The sequence below is a fragment of the Nannobrachium achirus genome (assembly GCF_963921795.1).
Source record: "Nannobrachium achirus genome assembly, chromosome: 10".
Lineage (NCBI taxonomy): Eukaryota > Metazoa > Chordata > Actinopteri > Myctophiformes > Myctophidae > Nannobrachium > Nannobrachium achirus.
The window spans coordinates 53,126,886-53,150,853 of NC_137819.1; the positions used below are offsets into that span (position 1 = coordinate 53,126,886).

The following is a 23,968-nucleotide window of genomic DNA, read 5'->3' on the forward strand; positions in this document are numbered from 1 at the left end:
GACGCGGTGTCGTGAAAGGGGGAGGGGCTCTCCTCTGAGGCTAGTGTTTTTATTTATGTCTTTGTTTCATGTATTCATAAAAACAACAACAATGGAGGACCACTGACGGGGGGGAGGGCGCGCTCATCAACCGGGGGGTTCGACTGCATGACATTTGATTTTCCGTGATTATTTACCGGCGTGGAATTCATTGTGTGGATCAACAGGGGGAGGATGAAGCGGCGCAATGCGGACTGCAGCAAACTCCGACGGCCGTTAAAACGGAGCCGAATCACCGAGGGTATATATAGCAGGTAGGAAGGAAGGGAACACAACGGTCCTAACGGACGCTTTATGTGCTACAACAATGGCGTCTCTGTGTTTATGGATATGTATGATCTATGATGGGTTATGTGCGTGTGCAGTCAGTGTGTGCACGCATCATCCGATTCCGTCCACTGGATGAAACGTATCTAGCGTCCCCCATGTTCTTCTTCTCGGGCATGTCATAAATAATAGGCGGACATTCAGCAGAAAATATAGCCGATCTGTGGGCTTTTCGATATTATCGGCTATTTTCGTTAAATGATATTCTAAAAGCCACAATGTGTCCACTGTCTGTATCCACACAGACGCGATGTGAACGAGACACCTCGGAATGAACAGTGTTTTCTAGGCCTGTTATGTTTTGCGAGAGACCTCGTATGAGACATTATGTCCAGATGTGTCCTTTCTTGAGGTGCAAGCAGTTAATTTCTGCTAAAACATTAACGTTTTTTCCGCCGTTAAATTATACGAGATGACACGTGTGGGAATATTTAAATGACTGAGCCTCTGTTGCCTGCGAACAATAATAATATAATGACAATGGCGACATGGATGATGGGCGCACGTTTTAAAAGCCGATGGCGGGGATGTTGAGAACAGCGTGGCTCGTCCTATGGGTTCAGATTATGAATTAAAACAAAAAGACACCAACAGAGTCGTTTAAACTGCAGTGGTTCTCGAAGTGTGGGGTCCGGGCCCAGGGGTCATTGAGGGAGTTCCAGGGGGTCCACAGCAAAATGATAGTGAGGGACCATGGACCCTTAAGGGCCTCACAGATGAGAGGCCGATGTTGGGTCAGATCAGATCTCGTGCCCGGGGTTTATCGGTGTTCATTTCAAACGACAGCGATCCTCTGTCTTGCGACCGGGCCCGGTATATCCCGCTGTGCCAAGTGAAATATCTCAGACCATTACAAATGAGACCGACGTCTCGCGATTCTAGCCACCCACGATCTCGGGGGGGTGGTGCCATGAGAGACGTGACTAGATGAAGATTCCGCCCCCTCAAGAGGGATAAAATCAAGAGTGTTTTTCTCTCTCTCTCTTCACGTCAGTTTAATTGCCATTTGTTTAATGTTTTGACAATGAGGGTGTTCCAGGTGATCCCCAGCTTAATGATGGAGACCAAATGGTAACCAAAAGGACTATTATTTATACTAAAGGGAATCTTTCTCCAAAATAATCAATTAGGCCTACCGCATGCCAGCAAAGTCAACGAGCCAACGACCCAATTAGCGCAGAAGTCCTGCAGCTGCTGGTGTTCTGACTCGCTATGCTCCAAAATCCATTTTATTACCTAATTAAATATTAAAACAGCAAAATTAAACAAATATATTCGCTATAGTCTATAACAAAGAGTCTCTCTCTCTCTCTCTCTCTCTGTCTGTGCCATATTTGTAGCTAATAATGCAGTATTGATACTTTTACTTAAGTAAAGAATGGGAGTATACTTTTTCCATCACTGCGCAAATTAGACTACAGAGGCGCACATGGGTATGGTATAACGTACCTTGATTACAGGAGAAAATAATAAAATGTAGGCCTACTTCTTAAAATGAATTCATCATGCTTGTGCTTGTTGCTAAAAAGTAGGTATTGGCAACATGACTAGTGTAGGCTATTGCATGCATGCCTTCACACAACAGCCAAGACAACAGACAACAGCCATGTTACCATACCTTAGCATTTGCAGAACTGACGCTGCTGGCAGCCGGAGGAGGAGGACATTATGAGCGAGTGTGCAGGCCTATTCGTGGACTCTTTTTATTCTGACTTTGGTTGGTGTTATTACTGTTATGTTGATATGATTGATCTGAACCAAGCTGGACCCAGTGGATTATGTAGTCTACAAGGAAGCACGTTGGCTGTCTCACCCTGTCTGTCTGTCACAGCAATGGATTAATTGGTAGAAGTTGGTGTTACATTCTTCTTTCGTGTATCATCGTCCTTTGCACACAAGTGATAACTGCGCCATCATGACAAAACATTATAAAAACAAAGGTAGGTTGGTAGTCTTCTAGGTAGGCTACTGTGCGCACACTGGCCGCTGCTCACTTTATAGATATTATAATTATATATTCAGTTATGTTTTTGGCAAGCGAGACGCGAGATGTGATGCGCATCCAGCAAGACACGGCTGAGAGTGTCGCATCTCCAATATCATTGATTGACCAGTGTCCACTCCTAAAAAGCATCAACCAGCATTTTAACGGCAACCAGCCAGACATTAAACAGACATGAGCTTAATCAGCTAATAGCAATTATGAATGTCCAAACCTCGCCGTTGTGGGCGTGCAGTCGCAGGAAAAAAAAAAGTTTAACCTCTCGCTTTTTTTTTTTTTTTACTGTCCCACCAACATCCAAGCATATAGAATAGGGACAGGCCTAGGTTCCTCAATATCATTTAGCTGGGGACCCCCTGGAACTCCCCAAGGACTGGCGGTCCTCTTTGAGGACCAATGAACAAACTGACAGAACGAGAGGCGCAATGATGAATGATGTGCCTGCAGCCCGCGCGTAAAAGTAAAAAAAAAAAGGAATGCAATGGAATGTCTCTGACTTTGAGTATTACATTATATGAATAGGATATTATATATAGGGTGTCTGTCTGTCAAGTTGCACAAGGTCAATTTAGAGCCCTTATAATACACGGATAGAACAGCACTGCCCTAGCCAAATCTGCGCAGCAAAAAAAAAGACACTGCCTTGTTGCCAAATGACTGCGCAGAAGAAGAAAAAAGATATAAGATATAACGTTTTTGAACAAGTGATTACAACAAGGGAGAGAGTAGGCTAAAGTAAAAAGTAAGTAGGCTAATAATAATAATAAAAGTGTAGGCTGTGACAGAATAGCCTACACTCTGCGCAGCCTAAAAAAAGGAGGAGCTGGCTTCATATAATCTGATGCAATCCCGTGAGCTCATTCAGACGACAATAATTGTAAAGGATTCCTACCCGATGACCCGAAAATATCAAGCTTTTTTGATATTATCGTGAGTGCTCCCGACGAGTCCCGAGGTCATAAAAAAGCTAATTAACATAATCCGATCGTGTCGGGGTACTGTTCAAGCCCAAGACCGATTCCGGGGCCGACCAAACGATTTTCCCGGGGGGTCCTCCCGAAATCTGGTCGGGGATCCTCGGCCCCGGGATCGGCTCAATGTGAACGGGCCCTTATGATGGGTATGCAACTCAGAGAGTTATATAGGCTACAAAACACCTGGTCCTTGAGTTAAATTAACATTGATTTTCCAATATAAATTGGGGTCTCAGATATAGAAATACCATTAAATGGGGGTGTGCAGCCTAAATGCATGTCAAACTGGGGGTCCTTGAAATTAAAATGGTTGGGAATCACTGTTAGAGCTGTACAAATCTTCTCTTATGGGGCCCCTGGCATATATTTTCAAATGGAGGTCCTCAGGCTAATAAGTGTCAAATTGGGGGGTCCTTGACATGAAAACGTTTGAGAACCCACCAGGGTTCCGAATCAAAACAAAAATCCTCCAGAACCAGAACAGGGGCCGGCTGGTAGCATATACCATACCAGTTATACATCATAACAAATCCATTCATTAAAAATAACTCGGAATCGAACGGTGCATTTGCCTGCTGTAATCGATGGAAATAAATCAAGCTGTGTCAAATTGAACATGTCCAGACATGTAGGTGCTCACAGCTTCTGCCTGTGTGTTTCATTCATATGCAAATAACATCTTCACTCTGGGTGGCTTCAAGGGTGAATGTTCTCTCAACCCATAATACCCATTTAATTTCGCACAAAATGTACAAATGCTGATTAATACAATTGGCCCAGAATGGCTGGCTTCATATTGTTATTTCTAGTTACTGTATTTCTTCCCCTTTAAAACCCTCAAATACAGTATGATGAGTAATTTTTTCAATAAATAAATGCCCCATTCACTAGCCTACATGAAGCCTTCAAAGCTGCCCTCTTCATAAAAGGCGTAATAACCCTATTTAAAAAAAAAAGATCTACAAGCGCACAACACATCACATTGCAATTGTGAGCTTGTACAGTAGATCTGCTATTTATTTCTTTGTTTGTTTTTTCCCCCAGACTATAATGACTTCCCCAAAACAATGTGACATAACTCATAAAAAAGGTTTATGTGGTCATTGTAGAATAATAATAATAATTGTGGTTGTGTTTGCAGTACATTCCTCTACCTGAAGTTTCTGGTGGTGTGGGTGTTGGTGCTGTTGGCTGACTTTGTGCTGGAGTTCAGGTTCGAGTACCTGTGGCCCTTCTGGCTCTTCATCAGAAGTGTCTACGACTCCTTCAGATATCAGGGACTGGTATGTGTGTGTGTGTGTGTGTGTGTGTGTGTGTTTGGTGGGCGTGCGTACAGTGGTTGAAAACACAATTTTACTTACTTAGTTAAAAGTATCAATACTGCAATGTAGAAACACTAAAAGTAAAAGTCCGGAACTAAAAATTTCCTGGAGTAACAGTACAAAAGTATTGGTACTGTAATGTACGGTACTTTACCAAAAGAAGAAAGTACTCATTATGCAGAATGTCTCATTTCACAAGTTTCCAAAAAATGGATAAAAGATCTTTTGAAAATGGCAGATCAACAAGCTCACAATGTGTTGCATCGCTACACATTGTGTGAGCTTGTAGATCTATTTTCAAATGGCCGAAATATATATAGGGCTGAAGTGGTTACTTTATGTTTTGTGATAATAATAATAAAAATCTCCAAAGTAACTAGTAGCTAAAGTTTTCAAATAATTGTAGTGGACAGGAGTAAAAAGTATAATATTTGCCTCTGAGATGTAATGGAGTAGAAGTAAAATTATTGAAAATAATAGGTCACCGTCACACAGAATAATATTCTACCTATGAGTGGACTCCGCCAATGCATTTCAATGGGAATAGAGGAGATTTTTTAAGAAATCCGCAAATGGCGGCAAACCGCTCCATTCCCAGTACATGTACTTGGTTTCTTTCTGAATATACAGTAATTTATATTTCCACCACTGTCAATACAAATACTTTGCTCTTGCAATTCCAGCCATACTGGCTCTCTCTCAATTGCTAAATTCATATTTGTGAGAAGAAGAAAAACAGATTCAGCATAGTCGCCACTTGCCAGTATAAAACACATAATGCAGAATCCAACAATTATTGTTGTTGGGGTATTTGTCACTGTACTTGCACATACGTGAAATTCGTCCTCTGCATTTACCCAGTGGGCGCTAGTAGTATTAATACTTTTTTATTTTTACTGCATTTTGACATCTCTGTCTGATTTCCTCTCTTCCACCCAGGCGTTCTCTGTGTTCTTTGTGTGTGTGGCGTTTACATCAGACATCATCTGCCTCCTCTTCATCCCCGTCCAATGGCTGTTCTTCGCTGCCAGTACTTACGTATGGGTCCAGTACGTCTGGCACACAGGTCAGTCCAACGTTCCTCTTATTGGATCCTCTTCTATATAGCTGCCAGTGGAACAGCCAAATTTCATCTCAAAGACTTGGTATACTTTTTAATTAGAACTGCCAGAGCCGTTTCCTTGTATGAACCGCGCGCTTGGCAGTCAAACGTCTCTGATTCAGGATCTAAAATGCATTGCTGCCAGGTTCCATCGGTGCCAAACCCAGACTGCTGACTTCTTCTTGTTTTGTGCTTCTCCACAGAAAGAGGAGTTTGTCTACCCACCGTATCGCTATGGATATTGTTCGTATACATCGAAGCCGCCATCCGCTTCAAAGACCTGAAGAACTTTCATGTCGACCTGTGTCGGCCATTCGCCGCTCACTGGTACAGTAGCCATATTTTCCCTTGTGGTGTTATGCAGTATGCAGTATTATTATTTCCCACATTTTATTTTTTTTTTATTTTTCAGTGACTGAGGTTAAAAAACATGCCTAAAGATTTTATTTTGACCTGTGTTGGACCTGCTCTGCTCACCGGAAAACAGTACTTACAGTTAAGGTCTTTGCACACTGCTGCGTTTTTCGGACCGAATATCGGAGTGAATTTCGGAGCGAATTTCGGAGCGTGTGAATAAAAAAATCAACCTCACGTTATGTCAATCACGTTTGCACACTGCCGTCGGTTTCCTATTTATTTTCGGACCAGGGTTGATTTTTTTCGAGTCCCTTGCTCTCTCTCTCTTTCCTCTCTCTCTCCCTGGCTTTTGGATTTTGGATTTCCAAAACGCAACGAAAACACGCAGTGCAGTGTGCAACCACCTTTAGACCGTCACAATTATTACATAATTACCTAATCGCAATAATTTTTTGCATATTCGTCAAAATCGTTTCCCTTCATCTATCCGTTGAATACAATAATTTGATTACAATAAATCTACCCCTATTGATTCCGGGTGGGGGTAAATTTACTATATTCCATTTTTTGTCTTGTGGAATGTGACAAATACAAAAAAATATTATTGTACTCAAGTCTCCATGGGGTGAGTAATCAATAGAAAAAAAGTCATTTGGGGGGTGAACTACTCGTTTAAGAGTGAGTTAAGAGCTACAATCTATTTTTTGTTTGTTTCACTGGGGGATGTAAACAGCATGACGTAACTTCCCTTAAAGCTATACTGTGTAAGTTGCTCAACTTGTGGTCAGTAGCTCTATAGCAAACCTCGGTCGCGTCCGCGTCTTTCGGCCGTTTTTCGGTTCTCACACCCCCGCGTCTGCCTCCACCTCGCCGAGATCTATCTTTTGAGGGGTCCCTGGTTCCTGTGCGTTCAGCCATTCCGGAGATACACTCCTTCACCCATGCCTCCCTGTGCAACCGAGTATACAGACACACGGGAGACTACAAATATGGCCGCCCTAGCGACCCCACTCCAAGATGCGCTGTGATTGGCCGGCAGTGTATAACCCTCGCTGTGATTGGCCGGTAGTATGATGACGTCATTTTGCCGCGAAATTCTCCCCCCCTCACGGCTCATAGAAAACATATAAAGAGAAGGCTTTTGAAGCTGAAAATAACGGAGTGGGGGTTCTAAAACTTTAGCGATTTAACAGTTAGGACCATTTTAAGATTTGTTTTATAAAAAAAGTTACATGGTATAACTTTAAACGCAGCACTTCCGCCACAGCGCACAGTGCAGGTCTTGCCCAGGGTGTAGAAGTACCTGACTCATATCCACACAGTGATATAGTTTGGCTACGCAAGGTTACACAAATGCAACTCCTTGCAACATGCAACTACTTGAAACCATTATTTCCAATGGCAGTTGCAAGGAGTTGCATTGGTGCGGTCTGGCCTTAAAACTGTTGCAACTAGTTGCATTGGTGAGGTCTGGTCGTTAGATTAACTACATTAGCTATCATCAACCATTTTGGTGTAATGTTAATGAACAATGGGGAGAGAGAAACCCACAAGATAATTTCTCCCAGTATCGTAAATGTTTTCCCAATCATATGGCAGTCAAGGGCTGGGTGATATGGACCAAGTATCATATCTCAATCAGGCTGAATGACAATACACAATATAATTTCTGTATTTTCTGCAAATTGTGCTAAATGTTCAGTTGTAAATCAAAGCCATGTGTGAGGTGAGATGTCACAAGCACATATATCAAAACTGATATATAATGAGAAGACAGGACACTTTCCTGTTTGAAAATACACAGCCACACAATTTATATCAACCTTAACCAAAAGCATTGTGCCTAACCCTAATGTGAGGACTGCACATTGAGTCGACATGACGTTGCCTGTGTTCCTTCAACGTAAACATACCGGTAGGATGCAAAAGGTTATCCTTGGCATCAGCATGCGTGTCAAAGGTAACTTAACGTAATATGACAGGATGAGAATGTGTTGCATAAACAGCGGCACAGCTAGCAACAGCTAATGTGGCGCACAGGTGTTCCCAGCTTGAAGGTTACAACAATGTATAGGTGTTCCAGGTCTATGAAGTTCAGGCTGGTCGATATAGCTATGTAGCTAAACTAACAGCTGACAAACAAGGCTTTTCTTTTTCTTTCTTTCTTATTATTTGGTATCCAAGAAACAGAGGTTCATATGGGTTGGAACGTTCACTGTTGTTGTGCAGTTTGAAGCCAGCTCTAATACAGATGGTACACGATTCTAACCATGAATCATGCCTGTCATGGTGCCAGGATGAAACATTAGCATCTCTCTCTCTCTCCCTGTACCTCGCAGCATCGGCTACCCGGTGGTGACTCTGGGCTTCGGCTTCAAGAGCTACGTCAGCTACAAGATGCGTCTGAGGAAGCAGAAGGAGGTGCAGAAGGAGAACGAGTTCTACATGCAGCTCCTGCAGCAGGCTCTGCCTCCAGAGCAACAGATGCTTCAGAGACTGGAGAGAGAGGCAGAGGAGGGTGAGACAGGCATGCACGCACACACACACACACACACACACACACACACACACACACACACACACACACACACACACACACACAGCTGTGCTCAAACAGACACAATCATCATTTAAAGGAAAATTTTGTCCAAAAAGGCAATCTTACCTCTAAAAGTACTTATTTAGTCCCCCAAAAGAGGGTCCAGGTGTTCTTTTTTCAAAAGATGCAATATATTCCATTTTGCGTCCATTTGTCCTACCCGACCAGGGCTTCAGACAGGAGCGAACGGATAAATTGTTAATCCGCATATTATCTTGCTCGAAAGTCCAGGACAAATGAACGCAAAATGTAATATATTGCATCTTTTGAAAAAAGAACACCTGACAAAATAAGTACTTTTAGAGGTAAGATGCATTGCCTTTTTAGCCTAAATTCTCTTTATAGCGGTTACCTAGCAGCATGTAACCTTTTATGAATACATTTTTATTTTGTCCAAGCTGCATGGTAGAATATGTTGATACAATATAACTTATACACAGTGTTGTACCCGAACGCGTTCAAAGAACGATCGTTCATGAACACGTTCATATTTTGGGCGAACGTGAACTGAACGTAATTGTTTTCGCTTGATGAACGATATTGTCGAACACGGTCATTCTGACGCCCGTGAACGGAGTTCGTCGGCGTTAGTCGGCCGTTCATGCGGCGGTCCGCGCCTCCGCGGTCGTCTGTCCTCTCGTCTCTCTTTTCATTCACATGCTCCAATAGCACACACTGCACGCAGCTCCTCGTGAACGTTGATCTGCGGTGCTGTCTGCACTCTGCAGCTGCACTGTTAATCTCCTCCTGGTTACGTGTCTGCAAGCCTGACTATACTTTGTCCTATGTGTGTTGCACGGCGAAAATAGCTGATCTGCAAGCTCACAACGCGTCGCATCCATGAGACAACGTGAGCTTGAAGATCAGCTATTTTAACCAACGCGGAAACATGCTGTGCGCGAGGTTTAGAAAAGTATGCCTTCTAGTGGGGTTCCTTGTACATGTCATTTTTTGTTTTCATTTCAAATGTGTGTTAAAGTTTATTTTTCACTTCCAATTTGTAGATTATGGTCTATAGAACAATTTTGGTTCGAGTGTCAAGACAGTGGATTGAAGAAAAATATATTTTTTGCCCTATTTCCAAAATGACCAAAATCGGAATTGTGTTTTTTGAACAATGTCTTAGTTTTCCCACAACTGCTGTGTAATATATTTTTTGTATTGCTATATCAAGTCAATACTGTGTGGGGAATCAATTGGAGTCAAATATTTGTTTTGAATATTATGATATTTCACACAATGAGACAATAACATGGTTATTACATTCAGCCCTTCACAATAAGGGTGCAGGAAGACTGGGAACTAGGCAGTGGGCACATAAATATTGTGGGCACCTCAATGTTAAGTTGGATGAAATTATTGCTGTGTGTGGTTCTATATGAGCTGTGTCAATAATTTTGACAAATAATAGCATGCAGCAACGTCTAAACATTTATATAATATATATATAGACCTATATATATTTTTTTCTTTCTTTTTTTGAATAGCCAAAGTATAAAAAGAACTAAGTTAGTTCATTTTGGGGAACCATGAACTTAGTTCAAAATATAGAATTATGAACTATGAAATGAACTAGTTCATTTTAGAAGTTCTGAACTTGAACTAGTTCGTTTTTAAAGTGAACTTTCCCAACACTGCTTATACAGTTGGGGTGGTTGTATTTAGTCTCCCTGCTCTTATATCGAGACATTTTGATTGTTTGTCTAGGTGAGGCATGAGCTTTAACACCATGTTGTTCCTGGTTGGACATGATCTTTTTTTTTTACCTGATAGTGAAGATTCAATTTATCCCTTGAGCAAATTGGCAGGCTCTATTAGCTCAATGGTTATAATGTCAGCACTTCTGCACAAAAAGGGGGAAGAAGTGGGAAGTTACATAGTGCAGCTTAAATGAACTCATTCATTCAAGAATGTATTTATATTTGTTTACGATTGTTTTGGAGGAAACACAGCACAGAGAAAGGGAGACATCATAGAGTATGAGACATGACAGGAGTTGTATTCGATCTGGTGTCCTTGCGACTTACATGGAGTACTTACAAGGAGCATATGGTCTGCAATAACTACCCGGGCAGGCACCGTTATAAATCACTTTAAAAACAATACTGACCAAAGTGCTCTACAAGTAAAATCAGTAAAACCTCAACAATGAAAAATGAAATGACAAGAAGACCTAATGGTTAGACTTGAACCGGGACGGAGAAGTGAAGAAAATGTGCTCACTCAGATGATCTAAAGCCCGTGGTTTTTGTTGTTTTTGTCCTACACGTTGGCAGAAGTCGGCCATTAGCAGTGACCATTGAAACGACCAAACATGTTAACTTCAAATCTAGCTTCCCTATTGTGGGGCAAATATTTCATGAAAATAGGAGATCTACAAGCTCACAATGCATCAGATGTACAAGGAGTCTACAAGGGGCTTTTCTTCTGCAATAATATAATAATAGTTCACAAGATCATTCTTCCCAAGGATGCAAGTCTGTTCTTTGCGTTCTGATATTGAAAAATGATCCTTGTCATCTCTGCTGTGGAGCTTGGCTCTGTTAGATATATCATGATACAGACTATTACTGGTGGAGTTATTTCCTCTCATGCAGGTGTAGAAGTCACCAAGTTGGTTATCAGCTGTACTCTTTGCTCGGTGTTCGGTTCCAGCTCAACTTTCTTTTTAACCAGCGTTCTGAGGTTGCACAAAGCGATTGAACCCTAGCTTCCCTATTCTGGGCATGTCATAATAAGCGATGGTCAAAATGAGCAGATCTGCAAGATTACAGCACATCGCACAGGATATGTTGTGAGCTTGTGGAGCTGCATTTTCTTAGCTGAATGTTTATTTTTTTCCTTTACTGAACCCATTACGACAGAATAGGCTCTGTGCAGTCCATAGTCCTACTCTTCGAAGGCGGTATACCCATTTCCTGTTCCGGTTCATTTTTCTATGGCTTAATTTGATTTGCTCGGCACCAGACTTGACCTGGAAACACATGTTCAAATCTACTGGCGAATCTATCAAAACAAAGCTATGGAAAACTGAACAGGAAACGGGTATGCAACTTTCTGGAAACAGAGGATGACTGTTTTGCACAGAGTATATTGGGATGCTTGGGTTCATGTGGTTAAAACAGATATTACATCCTGGGAACGTTAAAGAGGAATGAAACCCTATTAGGCAGACCTTTGTAATGTATGACTTTAAGAAAACAATTCATGCTAAAAACAACAGCAGGGTACAATGTGTGCTATAAGACTAATCTTATAGTACACCGCAATTCAAGCACAAGCCCCAGCTAATAAAATGAATTATGGTTGTGGTAGATTTAGGTGTGCCAATGTGCAAAGCATTGACAATACTGTTAACTATAATTATCTGTGCTTGCACATTGGCACACCCATGGCTCTGGGCACACCTAAATCTTGTTATTAATGCTCCACACCTAAATCTAACCACATCTGGTAATTACTTTAATTAGCTGCAGCTGTGTTGCTTACTAGCCTGCCATGTTTGTACCCTTCTGTAGGTTTTAACCTGCACAGGAAACCAAACTACAAAATCAGCCTCTGGTTTCCAGGCCTGTCACAGTTATTACATAATTGCATGATCGTCAAAATCATCGAGGACTTCCCATAAGTCCGAAGGTTCATTAGTCCGAAGGTTCATTAGTCCAAATTTAGTTAGGGTTACTGAGGTTATGGTTAGGGTTAGGGTTAGAGTTAGGCATAGTATTCTTAACAGATTCGGACTAATGAACCTTCGGACTAATGAACCTCAATGCTCCATGTTGGAGTGAGCTTGTATCTTGGCTAGTTTTACAACATTTTGAAAGTGTATAATTTCGTTTTTTATTTATTTAACCGAAATATAATCTTTATTTATATTTTCCTATGTTAACTGCCAAAACCGCAATTAAATTATGTATCACAATAATTGGTATGATAGTTAATGGTGAAGTAAAAAATCATGATCGCGACAACCATAGGGTTTCATGTCCGTTCAAGTGGGAATGTTATTAACCCTTTTAACAATGGCTCTGCTCTGCCCCCCCACCCTCCACAGCGGCTTTAGTTAAAGGGGTCTCAGAGGTGGACGCCACGGTGCCGGCATCCCAAAACGGCGGGCCTCCCGGGAAGAAAAACACATCCCCTGTCCCCCTACCGGAGCTGGAGTACCGGGAGAAAGGCAGGGACAGCAACGGCAAAGAGGGCAAAAAGCAGCACACAGTGGGGATAAATAACAACAGCATTATACACACACTGGACTCCAAACTGCAGGAGGTGGAGTACATGGAGAACCATGTGGCGGGGGGGCGGCTGAACAACGACCTGGCGGGAGACGCGCACACGCACGCCGCCGACGCCAACACGCACACTCCCAAAGAGGAGCCCGCGACGGGAGCGGGGGGGAAGAACTACAAAAATGCTGCCGCCGGCGGAGGAGGAGGTGGCAACACTGGCGTCTCTAACTCCTCCCCCCGGAACCACAGCTCCACCAATGGGAGCGTGCCCTCCGGCGGCTCCTCGTCCAATAAGAGCGAAGGCAAGAAGCAGAAGAATGCCGGAAAGGGTCAGAAGGACCCGGTGGAGAACTGCATCCCCAACAACCAGCTCTGCAAGCCGGACGCGCTAGTGCGGTAAGAGCGTGCGCACACACTCTCACACACACACACAGACACACACACACACACTCACACACACACACACACACACACACACACACACAGACACACACACACACACACACACACACACACACACACACACACTTGCACACACACACATAGAGACGCTTACATACTGTACGCAGCAGCCTACTGTAAAATATATATTTTGAAGAATTAAGGTATACAATGTATTTCACAATAAAGGTACTGTAGACATTTCCTTGGTTAAACACATTTTCATGTTATCATAATAAATCATGGGACATACTGTAGAAACTAAAACTCAGATGATAAAAAGGGGCTATGTCTGTGTTTGTTTTCCATTATGCAAAAGACAAAAATCGTCACAAACTTAATTCTGGGATTTTCCACCTGCACCCTGAGACTGGGGGTAGCGAGGGTTATTGTGATACCAACTGAGAATGGGTTTCTCTTTGTTTGTGTTTTATATTGTATCATGATTTTTGTTAACAATTATTTAATGGGTGTCTAAACTCAGGCTTGATGTGGCTATGTGATGTAAATGGAGTTCACTTCTTAAGTGTTAAAGAGAACATATGATTTCCTACTTTTGTGAGGGCTGTTTTAGTGTACTTATCATGCAGTTTTCAAGCTCACTGTGAGCTTGTAGATTGGTTATTTTTGGTGCGAGACACATTGCACAACCAAGTATAAACCAGGCTTTAGGGATATGTCTCTTGGAAAAGAGTAAAAAAAATGAATTAAAATGTATGTTTGTTCGTTGATTCATCTCACACACACGCTCATACATTTAATTTTACTGTATCATTTTATTGTGCTTTTCTCTCCCGTTTTTCCCTTTTCACATGTATTTCCATCGTCCTGTCTTGCACACTCTCTCCATCCTCCTCTCTCTCGCTGGCCTCCTATCCCCGTATGTTTCAAACTCTTCCCCCGTGCCTTCATCTAACACCTCCACCCACCCTCTCACCTCCACCCACCCTCTCACCTCCACCCACCCTCTTGTCCCTCCCTGCTGTCGGGCGGCGCAGGCTGGAGCAGGACGTGAAGCGTCTGAAGGCGGACCTTCAGGCCAGCAGACAGCTGGAGTCGGAGCTGCGCAGCCACCTGTCCTCGCTGACCAGCCAGGACCGCAGCCTGCGCTCCGAGCTGGGCCAACTGAGCCAGGAGAACGAGCTGCTGCAGAACAAGTGAGATTATTTTACCTGCACTTAACACCTGGGATTCTCAGACTTTCTTTAACTAATTTACTGCGATTTAAAACATCGCTGAACTCATGAACTGCCAGGTCTTCCATACCTTTTAACGTGAGCACGTGCACGATCACTTACCAGGCGTGTGACCCGATCAGCTTTCAAATAAAAAAAATCCCATCGAAAATAGTCCTTTCTGCTCCATGTTTACATGAAGCGAATGGAAGCTGCGATATGGTCCAGCATGGGCACTTGCGCGAAATGCGCGCACAATCTGTGCACGGATCATGTACCAGAAGGGTGTAGAGCCAATCACAGCTTCCAAATAAAAAAAATCTGATTGAAAATAGACCTTTCTGTTGCTGAGCAGTATCTGCTAGTGTTTGTATGAAAGCTAATGGAAGCTGCGATATGGTCCCGCCTCCCGACCGGATACGGAAACCTGATCCGGTCGAAAACCGGAAATGCGGGCTGAAACAGTTCTCCGAGGGGCCAATCCAGTCCGGATCAGCGATAAACAGCGATCATACTTTTAATTGTTACATAACGATTAAAGCATAATAAATCTTCGGTTTCCTCGAGCGCAGCAGAGAGGTACAGCGGCGTTTCTTCGGTTTCATCGGGGATGGCATTAAATGAGTTAATTTCAAGGACCAGTCTGCTATATGCGTTAGGCCACACGGATCCTGGTCATTCTGAGAGCGTACAAATGGAGTCAGAGTTGCAAAGATCTCTTTGGTTCCTAACTATCAATAACTTTGATTTGAACAGATTACAGCAATTTGTGATTTTTACTCGCGCACATAATTCCCTTTTTTTAGGGAGGAGGGGGCATAAATGTAGTTTTTTCCACTTCCCCTCGAATCAGGAGAAGCTCTCTCGTAGCATCGGCTCTGAGAGAGACCTGGGTGTCCTGTTCCCATCACTGCCAATCAGTGCTGGAACCGATAAATATCAGTGACTACAGCAGTAATTTGTCCCAGGAATTAATGCAGATTGATCGCACAACAACAAGTATAAATGAAGCCTTTAATGTCGGTGGCCCCTGGACCTACGCACAGACTTAGACCCTGTCTTCTTATTTGGTTTGCCAGTAAACGGAAACATAAGTTCATATGGGTTCGGGACTAGGGCTGTCACGATCATGACATTTTACATGACAATTAATTGTCAATCAAATAATTGCGATTAACAATTTAATTGTCTTTTTGTCGTTGACAATTACATTTCTGTTTGGCTTTTAGGCTTTGAAGTTGCACATGGCAGATATGACACATATCAACCTAATTATACAAAGAAATGACATTGACATATTTGACAACTTTATACTTAAAAAAGAACATTGATAGTGGAAATAGCCGATCTACAAGCTCACAACGTGTCGCGGTGCGACGTGTTGTGAGCTTGTAGATCTGCTATTTCCACTACTAAGTGTTTGAAACTATATTAACATTTCTCAATATGGAAACGATTATGACGATTATGCAAAATAATTGCGATTACCTCAAATAATTTGCGATTAGACGATTATGTAATAATTGTGACAGCCCTAGTTCGGGACGTTGGCTGTTGTTATTGACCGAGGTCAACAGAACATGCACAGTGTAATAATAATCAGGCTACAGCTTCCACCTGTCTGACTATATTTTGCCCCACACCCCAGGCTCCACGGCGCGGTGCAGGCCAAGCAGAAGGACAAGCAGACCATCGCCCAGCTGGAAAAGAGGCTCAAGGCAGAGCAGGAGGCTCGCGTCCTGGCCGAGAAACAGCTGGCTGACGAGAGGAAGAGGAAGAAGATGGAGGAGGCCACCGCCGCTAGGGCTGTGGCGTTGGCTGCCGCTACCAGGTAGGCATGCATGTACACCATCATACTGGTTAATGCATGTACACCAGGGTTCCCCAATAGGCGGCCCGCGGGCCATTTGCGGCCCGCAGGGGGCTACTGTCTGGCCCCCACCAACTCCTGGAATAATCGTGGTATAAGAGCAGCAACAACACTAGTATATTGTCGTTGTTGGGTGGACACCTTGTATGTCCAAAACTGTTCGTTTTGTATTTATCATCTAAAAAATTTACTAAACTAGTGAAAACAGCACACAACGCAAGGCGTTGTGTGCTTGTAGATAGTCTGTTTTCACTAGTTTTGTGCGTCGATCTTGTATGACGAAGCAGGGCTTTGCTTCACCAAAAAACGTACACATTTAAAACTTAGAGATACGAGGGTTCTGCCCGACAGTGACGATATCTGAACTGTTGCTGGAGTAGAGGAAACGCCACCGTCGCCCCCTGCAATGTTGTGGCCTTCTGCTTGGTACCCTAGACATAATTCGGACCTTGGGGAAAACTAATTAGGGAGCCCTGATGTACACCATCATACTGGTTAATGCATGTACACCATCATACTGGGGTGGGCAACTTTGAGGCTGGAAAGGGCCACTATATTTTCAGACACACTCCAGAGGGCCACAATGCATATACAGTAAAAAAGAAAAAGCAGATCTACAAGCTCAAAACGCGTTTTGAGCTTGTAGATCTGTTATTTTTGCTAACGTTTTAATTGGTATCCTGAAAAGTTATTTTTTTATTTAATTTCAAATGCATGTACAGGTTCTTATGTTACTTACTTCATGAACTTAAATACAAATGCATTGGACATAAAAAAAAAGAATAGTTGTAGGCTACTAGTCATCAAGAAGATACTATACAGTCGACTGAAGTAACTAAAGCAGGTCATGTTTGCACACTTGAAATTATAACAGCTGAAACCAATAATATATCAATGTTCCTGAGGGCCGCATTAAGTGAAGGTGGGGACTGCATTTGGCCCCCGGGCCGCCAGTTGCCCATGTATGATGTACACCATCATACTGGTTAATGCATGTACACCATCATACTGGCTCATTGTAAGGGAATGAATATGCTGATGAAGCCACTACACCAGTGTGCGGACCTCTCTTCTTCCTATGGCCACTACACCAGGGGTCTTCAACGTTTTCAGGCCAAGGACCCCTTAGTTGAGCGAGAGATGGAGCAGGGACGCCCCACAATCTTTTCATAGATTTTATATAGTTTCATCTTTTGACAGCACGATCATCAGTGTATTTTGGATTCATGTAAATTTGTGTCTTCAGATATTTAACCACTTGAGCCGTCATTAATACACTTGACCTTTCACTCTGTAAAGTTCTCAGAATATGTTCAAGTTAATATAATATAAAAAAGGAGAAAAAAAGTTTTTATCGCACAAAGATTTGGAGGACGCCCTGTGGTAACTCTGAGGACCCCCTAGGGGTCCCGGACCCCCTGTTGAAGACCCTTGCACTACACTACATGTAGTTTCGCTACATCCCAATGCAGCCTCTATAATCTTCTGTGGGTCCTCATGGACCCCTAGTACTGCTGGTTTTATATCCTAACAATTAAAAGGTGCGATGGACAAGAGTTTGGCCACTAGATGTCGCAATTGAATCCTCTATGTTTCCCTATAAGGCTGCAATCTTGTAGTTTGCACATTGTAACACTGTTTAGGGGGGTTTGATGGGGGAAGTACATTAACCAATCAAAACAGAAGCACACACTGATAATGTCAGCTTACAGGTGTCAACAATAAAACATGAAATCATACTTTTTGGGAGGTAGGGGCATTATTATATTGTCGTTGTCGGGTGAAAACCTTGTATGTCCAAAACTGTTCGTTTTACATTTTCCATTTTAAAAATGATTTAAACTAGTGAAAACAAGCACACAACAAGCACACAACAAGCACACAACGCCTCGCACCGCGAGGTGTTGTGTGCTTGCAGATCTGCTGTTTTCACTACTTTTGTGCGACGGCCTTGTGTGATGAAGCAGGGCTTTACTTTGCGAAAGAACGTACAAATTTGAAACTTGGGGATACAAGGTTTCTGCCCGACAACGACGATATATACCTTTAACTGTATTGAAATGCCATCCCTGGTCTAATTATTCCATGATTAAACAGCTGGAATTACATAGGTGAACACAATTAACATCCTGGTAGGATGGAAAAAACAGCAATACCAGGCACTGCTCTAAATGTCTGCACTTGCTTCTTGGAAAATAATATATCTATATTTTTTTCCGTCACCCGTGACACTGTGACCGCCAGGGGTGAGTGCACCGACTCTCTGCGTGAGCGAATCAGAGAGCTGGAGACGGAGTGCAAGAAGCTCAGCATGGACGTCAAGCTGAAGGAGGAACAGATGAGAGATCTGGAGGGCAAGTGTCAGGTGAGATTAGAAACTCAACTTTATTTTTGAGGGGTGTACTAGTGAACAGCTGAACCGACCCAAAATGATTCCTCAGGTGCTATTGGTGAGCTGCCATTGACATCATTAGAATTTAGGCATTTAGCAGACGCTTTTAATCCAAAGCGACTTACAATAAGCAGGTAATACATCAATATAACAAGCAAGATAATATATCAGTACATCAACAACAATACAACAAATGCATATGAATATCAATCTAGAAAACCAGTAACGTAGATAGACCACGCACCTAATCAATTAAAAAAAACTTTACTAAAACCTGATATTTTTCTAAAAAAAATGCTATCTAGCTTTGTGTGTGGTCATCGAAGGAAGGGGAGTATTACAGTAGTGCTATGGGTCTAGGTGGAGTCTGAAGAGGTGAGTCTTCAGTCCACGGTGGAAGCTAGGGAGTGAGTCTGTAGTTCTAAGTGGGACAGGGAGTTTGTTCCACAGTTTGGGGGCCAGGAGGGCAAATCGTCTAGGACGAGTGGATTTCTGTCCATAGTTCACCAGTGATAATTAAAGGTTTGGTAGCTCAGGTGTAAAGTCACTGCCCACCGCTGCGGAGACCAGAGTTTTGAATTTTTTCACGGTGCAGCTGGCTTGGCCAGGCTCCCAATGAACACAAGGATACTGTAGTCACTTTTTATATTATGCTTTATAAAACAAGCGCAACGCTCATCCCTTAAAAATGTCTAACAGCTTTCATCGTAATCCTTCCCCCTGTACTTGAACCTCTCCTCCCGCTCTACCTCCCGTCCTCCCTGTACAGGAGCTGCGTAAGTACAAAGAGAACGAGAAGGACACAGAGGTGTTGATGTCGGCGCTGTCGGCCATGCAGGAGAAGACCCAGCACCTGGAGAACAGCCTGAGTGCTGAGACCAGGATCAAGCTGGACCTGTTCTCTGCCCTGGGAGACGCCAAGAGGCAGCTGGAAATAGCACAAGGTACACGTAACCTATGGTTCTCGAACCTTTTTCATTTCAAGGACCCCGATTTGATATGCTTTAGCCCACGGACCCCCATTAGATAAAAATACACAAAAAATAAAACAACAACGACAAAGATTTTACAAGTGTGTTTATTTAACTCTGCGAGTCTACAAATGGAACCAAATGGACCCTCGGAAACATTGCATTAACGTGCATTAAACCCCACCAACTAACAACAACCCCGCCCCCGGTGCTTTCAAGTCTGATTTGATCTTGCGGAAATATCTGTGTTTTAGTAATAGGGGGGCCAGGTACTTTAAGTGCAGCTATTAGAGTCATTACAGTAACAAACCTGGATGCCTCTGAAGTCTGTGTCCATTCAGTACCAAATTAAATAGGCTGCAATTAACTGTGTCTGGGTGAATTTCTGCCTGGGATTTGTTTTTATTCTATCCCGTCAAAGCTTTGCTTTGACATCATGTAGGCTACCTGTAGCTACATGAAGATATCATATCATCTTTCTGACACATTCTTGGAGTAGTCATAAAAGCTATTGACATTGTATATTAAGACATTGTATATTAAGTATAAACATTAGGAGATTGCAGGCTGAGGTCCTTTAGTATCCAATTCAACTAGTAGGAGTTGAAGCTGAGGTTACATTCGGTCCCACAGATAAATATTGTGAAAATAGCTGATCTAGCTTGTAGATCGACAAAGCCGATACCGATCAAAGCCGATAGAGGCATTATCGGCCGATCGCGATCACTCACCGATCACTCGGCACACCTCTAAACGAAGCCTAACGTACATGACCTCTCCCTCAGGCCAGATCCACCAGCGGGAGCAGGAGATCGCCGACCTGAAGCAGAAGATAGCCGAGGTGATGGCCGTCATGCCCAGCCTGTCTTACTCATCAGACGGCGGCAGCCGGAGCCCCATTGTGGCCCCGCACTACTCGTCCAAGTTCATGGACAACAGTCCGTCCTCCTTGGACCCTAACGCTTCCGTCTACCAGCCCCTCAAGAAGTGACTCTGACATAAGACGCGTTTTCTCAGACAGAACAGAAGGTTCCTTTTTTGACGTTCTCCGGTCAAGTTCAGTTGTTGTTTATTTCCCCTGACAAATTTTGCACTGTAACATACAACAGACACCCGTCACAGACAAAAACATACATACACACTCAAAAGTCCTCATGGCGAAGGTTAATTTGGCCCTGTTTCGCTTCTGTTTTGAGAACCAGGTCGGTTTGGAGGAGTTATTGTCGTGAACAATCCGTACGCAAGTCTTTTGTTTCTTCTTCTGCGTATTGAGATGTTTTTGTATTGTTTGTGTTTGAGGATGTAGCCATTAGACAGTGTGCTCTGGTTGGAGGTCAAATAAACAAAGAGGTGAAGTTAAGGGACACGTTTGTCCAACGTGTGTCTACAGAGGACCATCATACATCGCTTATATGTCTCGTTTCTACTCCGTCATGACGGTGTCGCCTGTCAACAAGAGCTGATATTGTCAGCAAGCCACACCGTCATATGACAAGAGTATGAATTGAGCTTTAGTGTCTGTCATACTTTCTTAGTGTCAGTTCTCCCCACCCCTCTCTCTCGCCACATTCTTTCCCTATCCCCCCCCCCCCCCCCCTCTCTCTCTCTCATTATTTTCAGACTGATTGGTTTTTCCTCCCTTGCGGCAGGTAATGTCTCTTTTAGTTACAATGAATCATGGCCTGTAAAGTAGAGTTCTCTGTAGAGACGAATGTAAATGTACTATTCTTTTTTCCCCCATTTCTTTTCTTCTCGGTTTTGTTTTATTCTTTCTTTTCCTCACCACTTACATCAATGATTGTTTTTGATGAATTAATTTCATCTGAGTGATGACTGTACTCTGTTTGGTATAATGGACAGATCGACATTTCATTTGTTCCTCGGTTTTGTTTTGAACACTGATGCGGTACATCCACGGCTGCTGGAATCACGGACCCCAACATTTTCTTTTTTAGACGACTAACATTTCAAGGAGAAATGACAATTATATAGTCAAAGCTACGCTCTTAGATTTGACCTGGCACTGCCAAAATGTTAAGTGATCTTCATCTGTTTGCTGCACCCATTTCCCATCCTTCTGGACCAAATTAGAACCTGTTAGGCCGTCTTATTATCCACTGGATTAAAACGATGTCAAGGTAACTGTTTGTTACCCATTTGCAGTTTCACAGTGCCTTGAAATTTCTCTTTTATAAGATGAAGAGACCATTTACCCTCCAACCCTGGGATCTAAAATGTCAACGCTGTCTCTCTCTCTAACTTTGATTTGCTTTGTTCTCACATGGGAAACGGCAAGCATTGAATCATACGATCATCTCTATTGAAGTCACAGTATGGAAAGACAAACCCAATATCATAGTATGTGATCAGTTACCTTGTACATCTGATACTTTGTCATCTATTTGGTCCTGATATAGCTGATCTGTCATTTCAAAAGGGAAAACATAACAGCAAATGGAAATGGTACAAGTCACTTATACAGGCTCTAAAGTATGCCAAATGCCAACCAAACGGATTGATTGTTATCGTGCCCAAGAGTTGGCATATTATTGTTTACAACGATGTACTTTTACTTGCTGAGGAATGTTTTTTCTTGTCTGTTTTTGTCTGTCATTTTGTATTTTATTTCTTAAGTGCCAAGTGTTGATGTTTTGATTCGTTCTCCATACACTCGTACATGGACGTAGTTAGCATAACATTGCGAAAAGAGTATTATTGTTTTGTCATTAGAACCTATTGAAATGGTATTTTTTTATGTTTAATATGGTTCTGGGATTGGCATTCCGGTGGGTTGATTGTGCTATTATTTATTTCTTTTGCGCCTCCTTGATATTCCCTATAATGTTTGGTTGTTCTCCAGACTTTAGTTTTGTTTTTTTTCCCCCATTTTGTACCAGGGAAGATTTTGTGAATGTGTTGTGTTGGGGTGACTTTTCTCCGGAACCATTTGATCATGTCGTGCTCATGTTGCCTACCTGGACAAGTATTTACGTGGATCGCTATGGCATTGTGAATTTTGTTCTGAAGTCGTTTTACAAGTTAGCGTGGAAGGAAATGGAGTAAAGGGTGCTTTCTTTTATCGTTTCATTGTTCCGCCATGTTTAGTTTCTTTATTCAGAGCAGTGAGTTTGGCTGTGTCCTCTCACTTTGAGCATCACAATTAAAGAAAGTCTTGCTGGTGGCAGTGTGAGCTGTTTGAACAAGTTTGTTGTGTTATGTCTGGTGTTAATTTATTTCCATGTTATATCTGGTCCGATCTGTACAATTAGTGACGATTAGTGGTCACTAGAGGGCGACAGTAAATCAACCAAAACATAATGTCAGAAATTAAATTAACTGCTTATAGTTATCTCTGATATGTAATATGATAATGTGCCTTAAGATGGCAGAGGACATCTGCCATCTTTTGAAGTTTCAATACTTTTATTGATTTAGTTGACACATTGCCCTTCCTAAAGTATAGCACTGCACACATCTTTTTCTTAACCATTTAAATCCCATAATATGGTTCTACGTAGTCCCTTAGGGCTCTATAGTGTATTCTTCTGTTATTGTGGGGATTGGATAATAAAAATAACAGTCAGACAGGTTTATATAGTTATAGACTACAAAATATATTACATTTAAATAAATATAATAAATGATATACATATGCACACACACACATACTCCCCTATAGTATATACTTGAGTATAATCCCCTATACATGGGGCGGCTGTAGCTCAGGAGGTAGAGTGGGTTGGCCAATGATCCGTGGGTCGGAGGTTCAAATCCCAGCTCCTCCTGTCAACATGTCGAAGCGTCCTTGGGCAAGACACTGAACCCCACATTGCCTCCAATGAGTTGGTTGGTGCAAGCTTGCCACCATTGGTGTGTGAATGTGGGAAGTGAGGACGCTGGCGTCGAATGTTCGCCGCTTCACTTCCCAATGTATGAATGAATGAACCATTGTAAAGCGCTTTGAGCACTTGGAAAGGCGCTATAAAAATGCAATTCATTATTATTACTCAAGTAGAGTACAAATACCCCAAAGTTGTACTTATGACAAGTACAGTACTTGAGTAAATGTACTTAGTTACTTTCCAGCACTGTGAGAGTGGCATGTTGTTGTCCCCGCCCACTGCCAGAGGTTCAAATCAGAGGGTTGATCGCCATCAGCGGTCCA

General features: G+C 42.6%; 1 protein-coding gene across 1 annotated transcript; it reads left to right on the top strand.

Annotated features, from left to right (window-relative positions):
* The first annotated feature begins 181 nt into the window (after nt 1–181).
* Nucleotides 182–22,891, top strand: LOC308292235 (macoilin-1-like). The gene is made up of 11 exons (XM_080734543.1): nt 182–293; nt 4,484–4,625; nt 5,604–5,730; nt 5,970–6,093; nt 8,463–8,641; nt 12,777–13,350; nt 14,394–14,552; nt 16,219–16,401; nt 18,685–18,805; nt 19,602–19,776; nt 20,589–22,891. The coding sequence occupies exons 1-11, from the start codon at nt 214–216 to the stop codon at nt 20,792–20,794; spliced, it is 2,070 nt and encodes a 689-aa protein (XP_080590669.1). The 5' UTR covers nt 182–213; the 3' UTR covers nt 20,795–22,891.
* The last annotated feature ends 1,077 nt before the right edge of the window (nt 22,892–23,968 follow it).

Bases quoted from the DNA above. Each gene is read 5' to 3' on its own strand.
- LOC308292235 (XM_080734543.1), top strand. From the start codon at position 214: ATGAAGCGGCGCAATGCGGACTGCAGCAAACTCCGACGGCCGTTAAAA. The intron at 4,626-5,603 runs GTATGTGTGTGT...TCTTCCACCCAG, and splicing joins CCTTCAGATATCAGGGACTG to GCGTTCTCTGTGTTCTTTGT. The intron at 8,642-12,776 runs GTGAGACAGGCA...CACCCTCCACAG, and splicing joins GGAGAGAGAGGCAGAGGAGG to CGGCTTTAGTTAAAGGGGTC.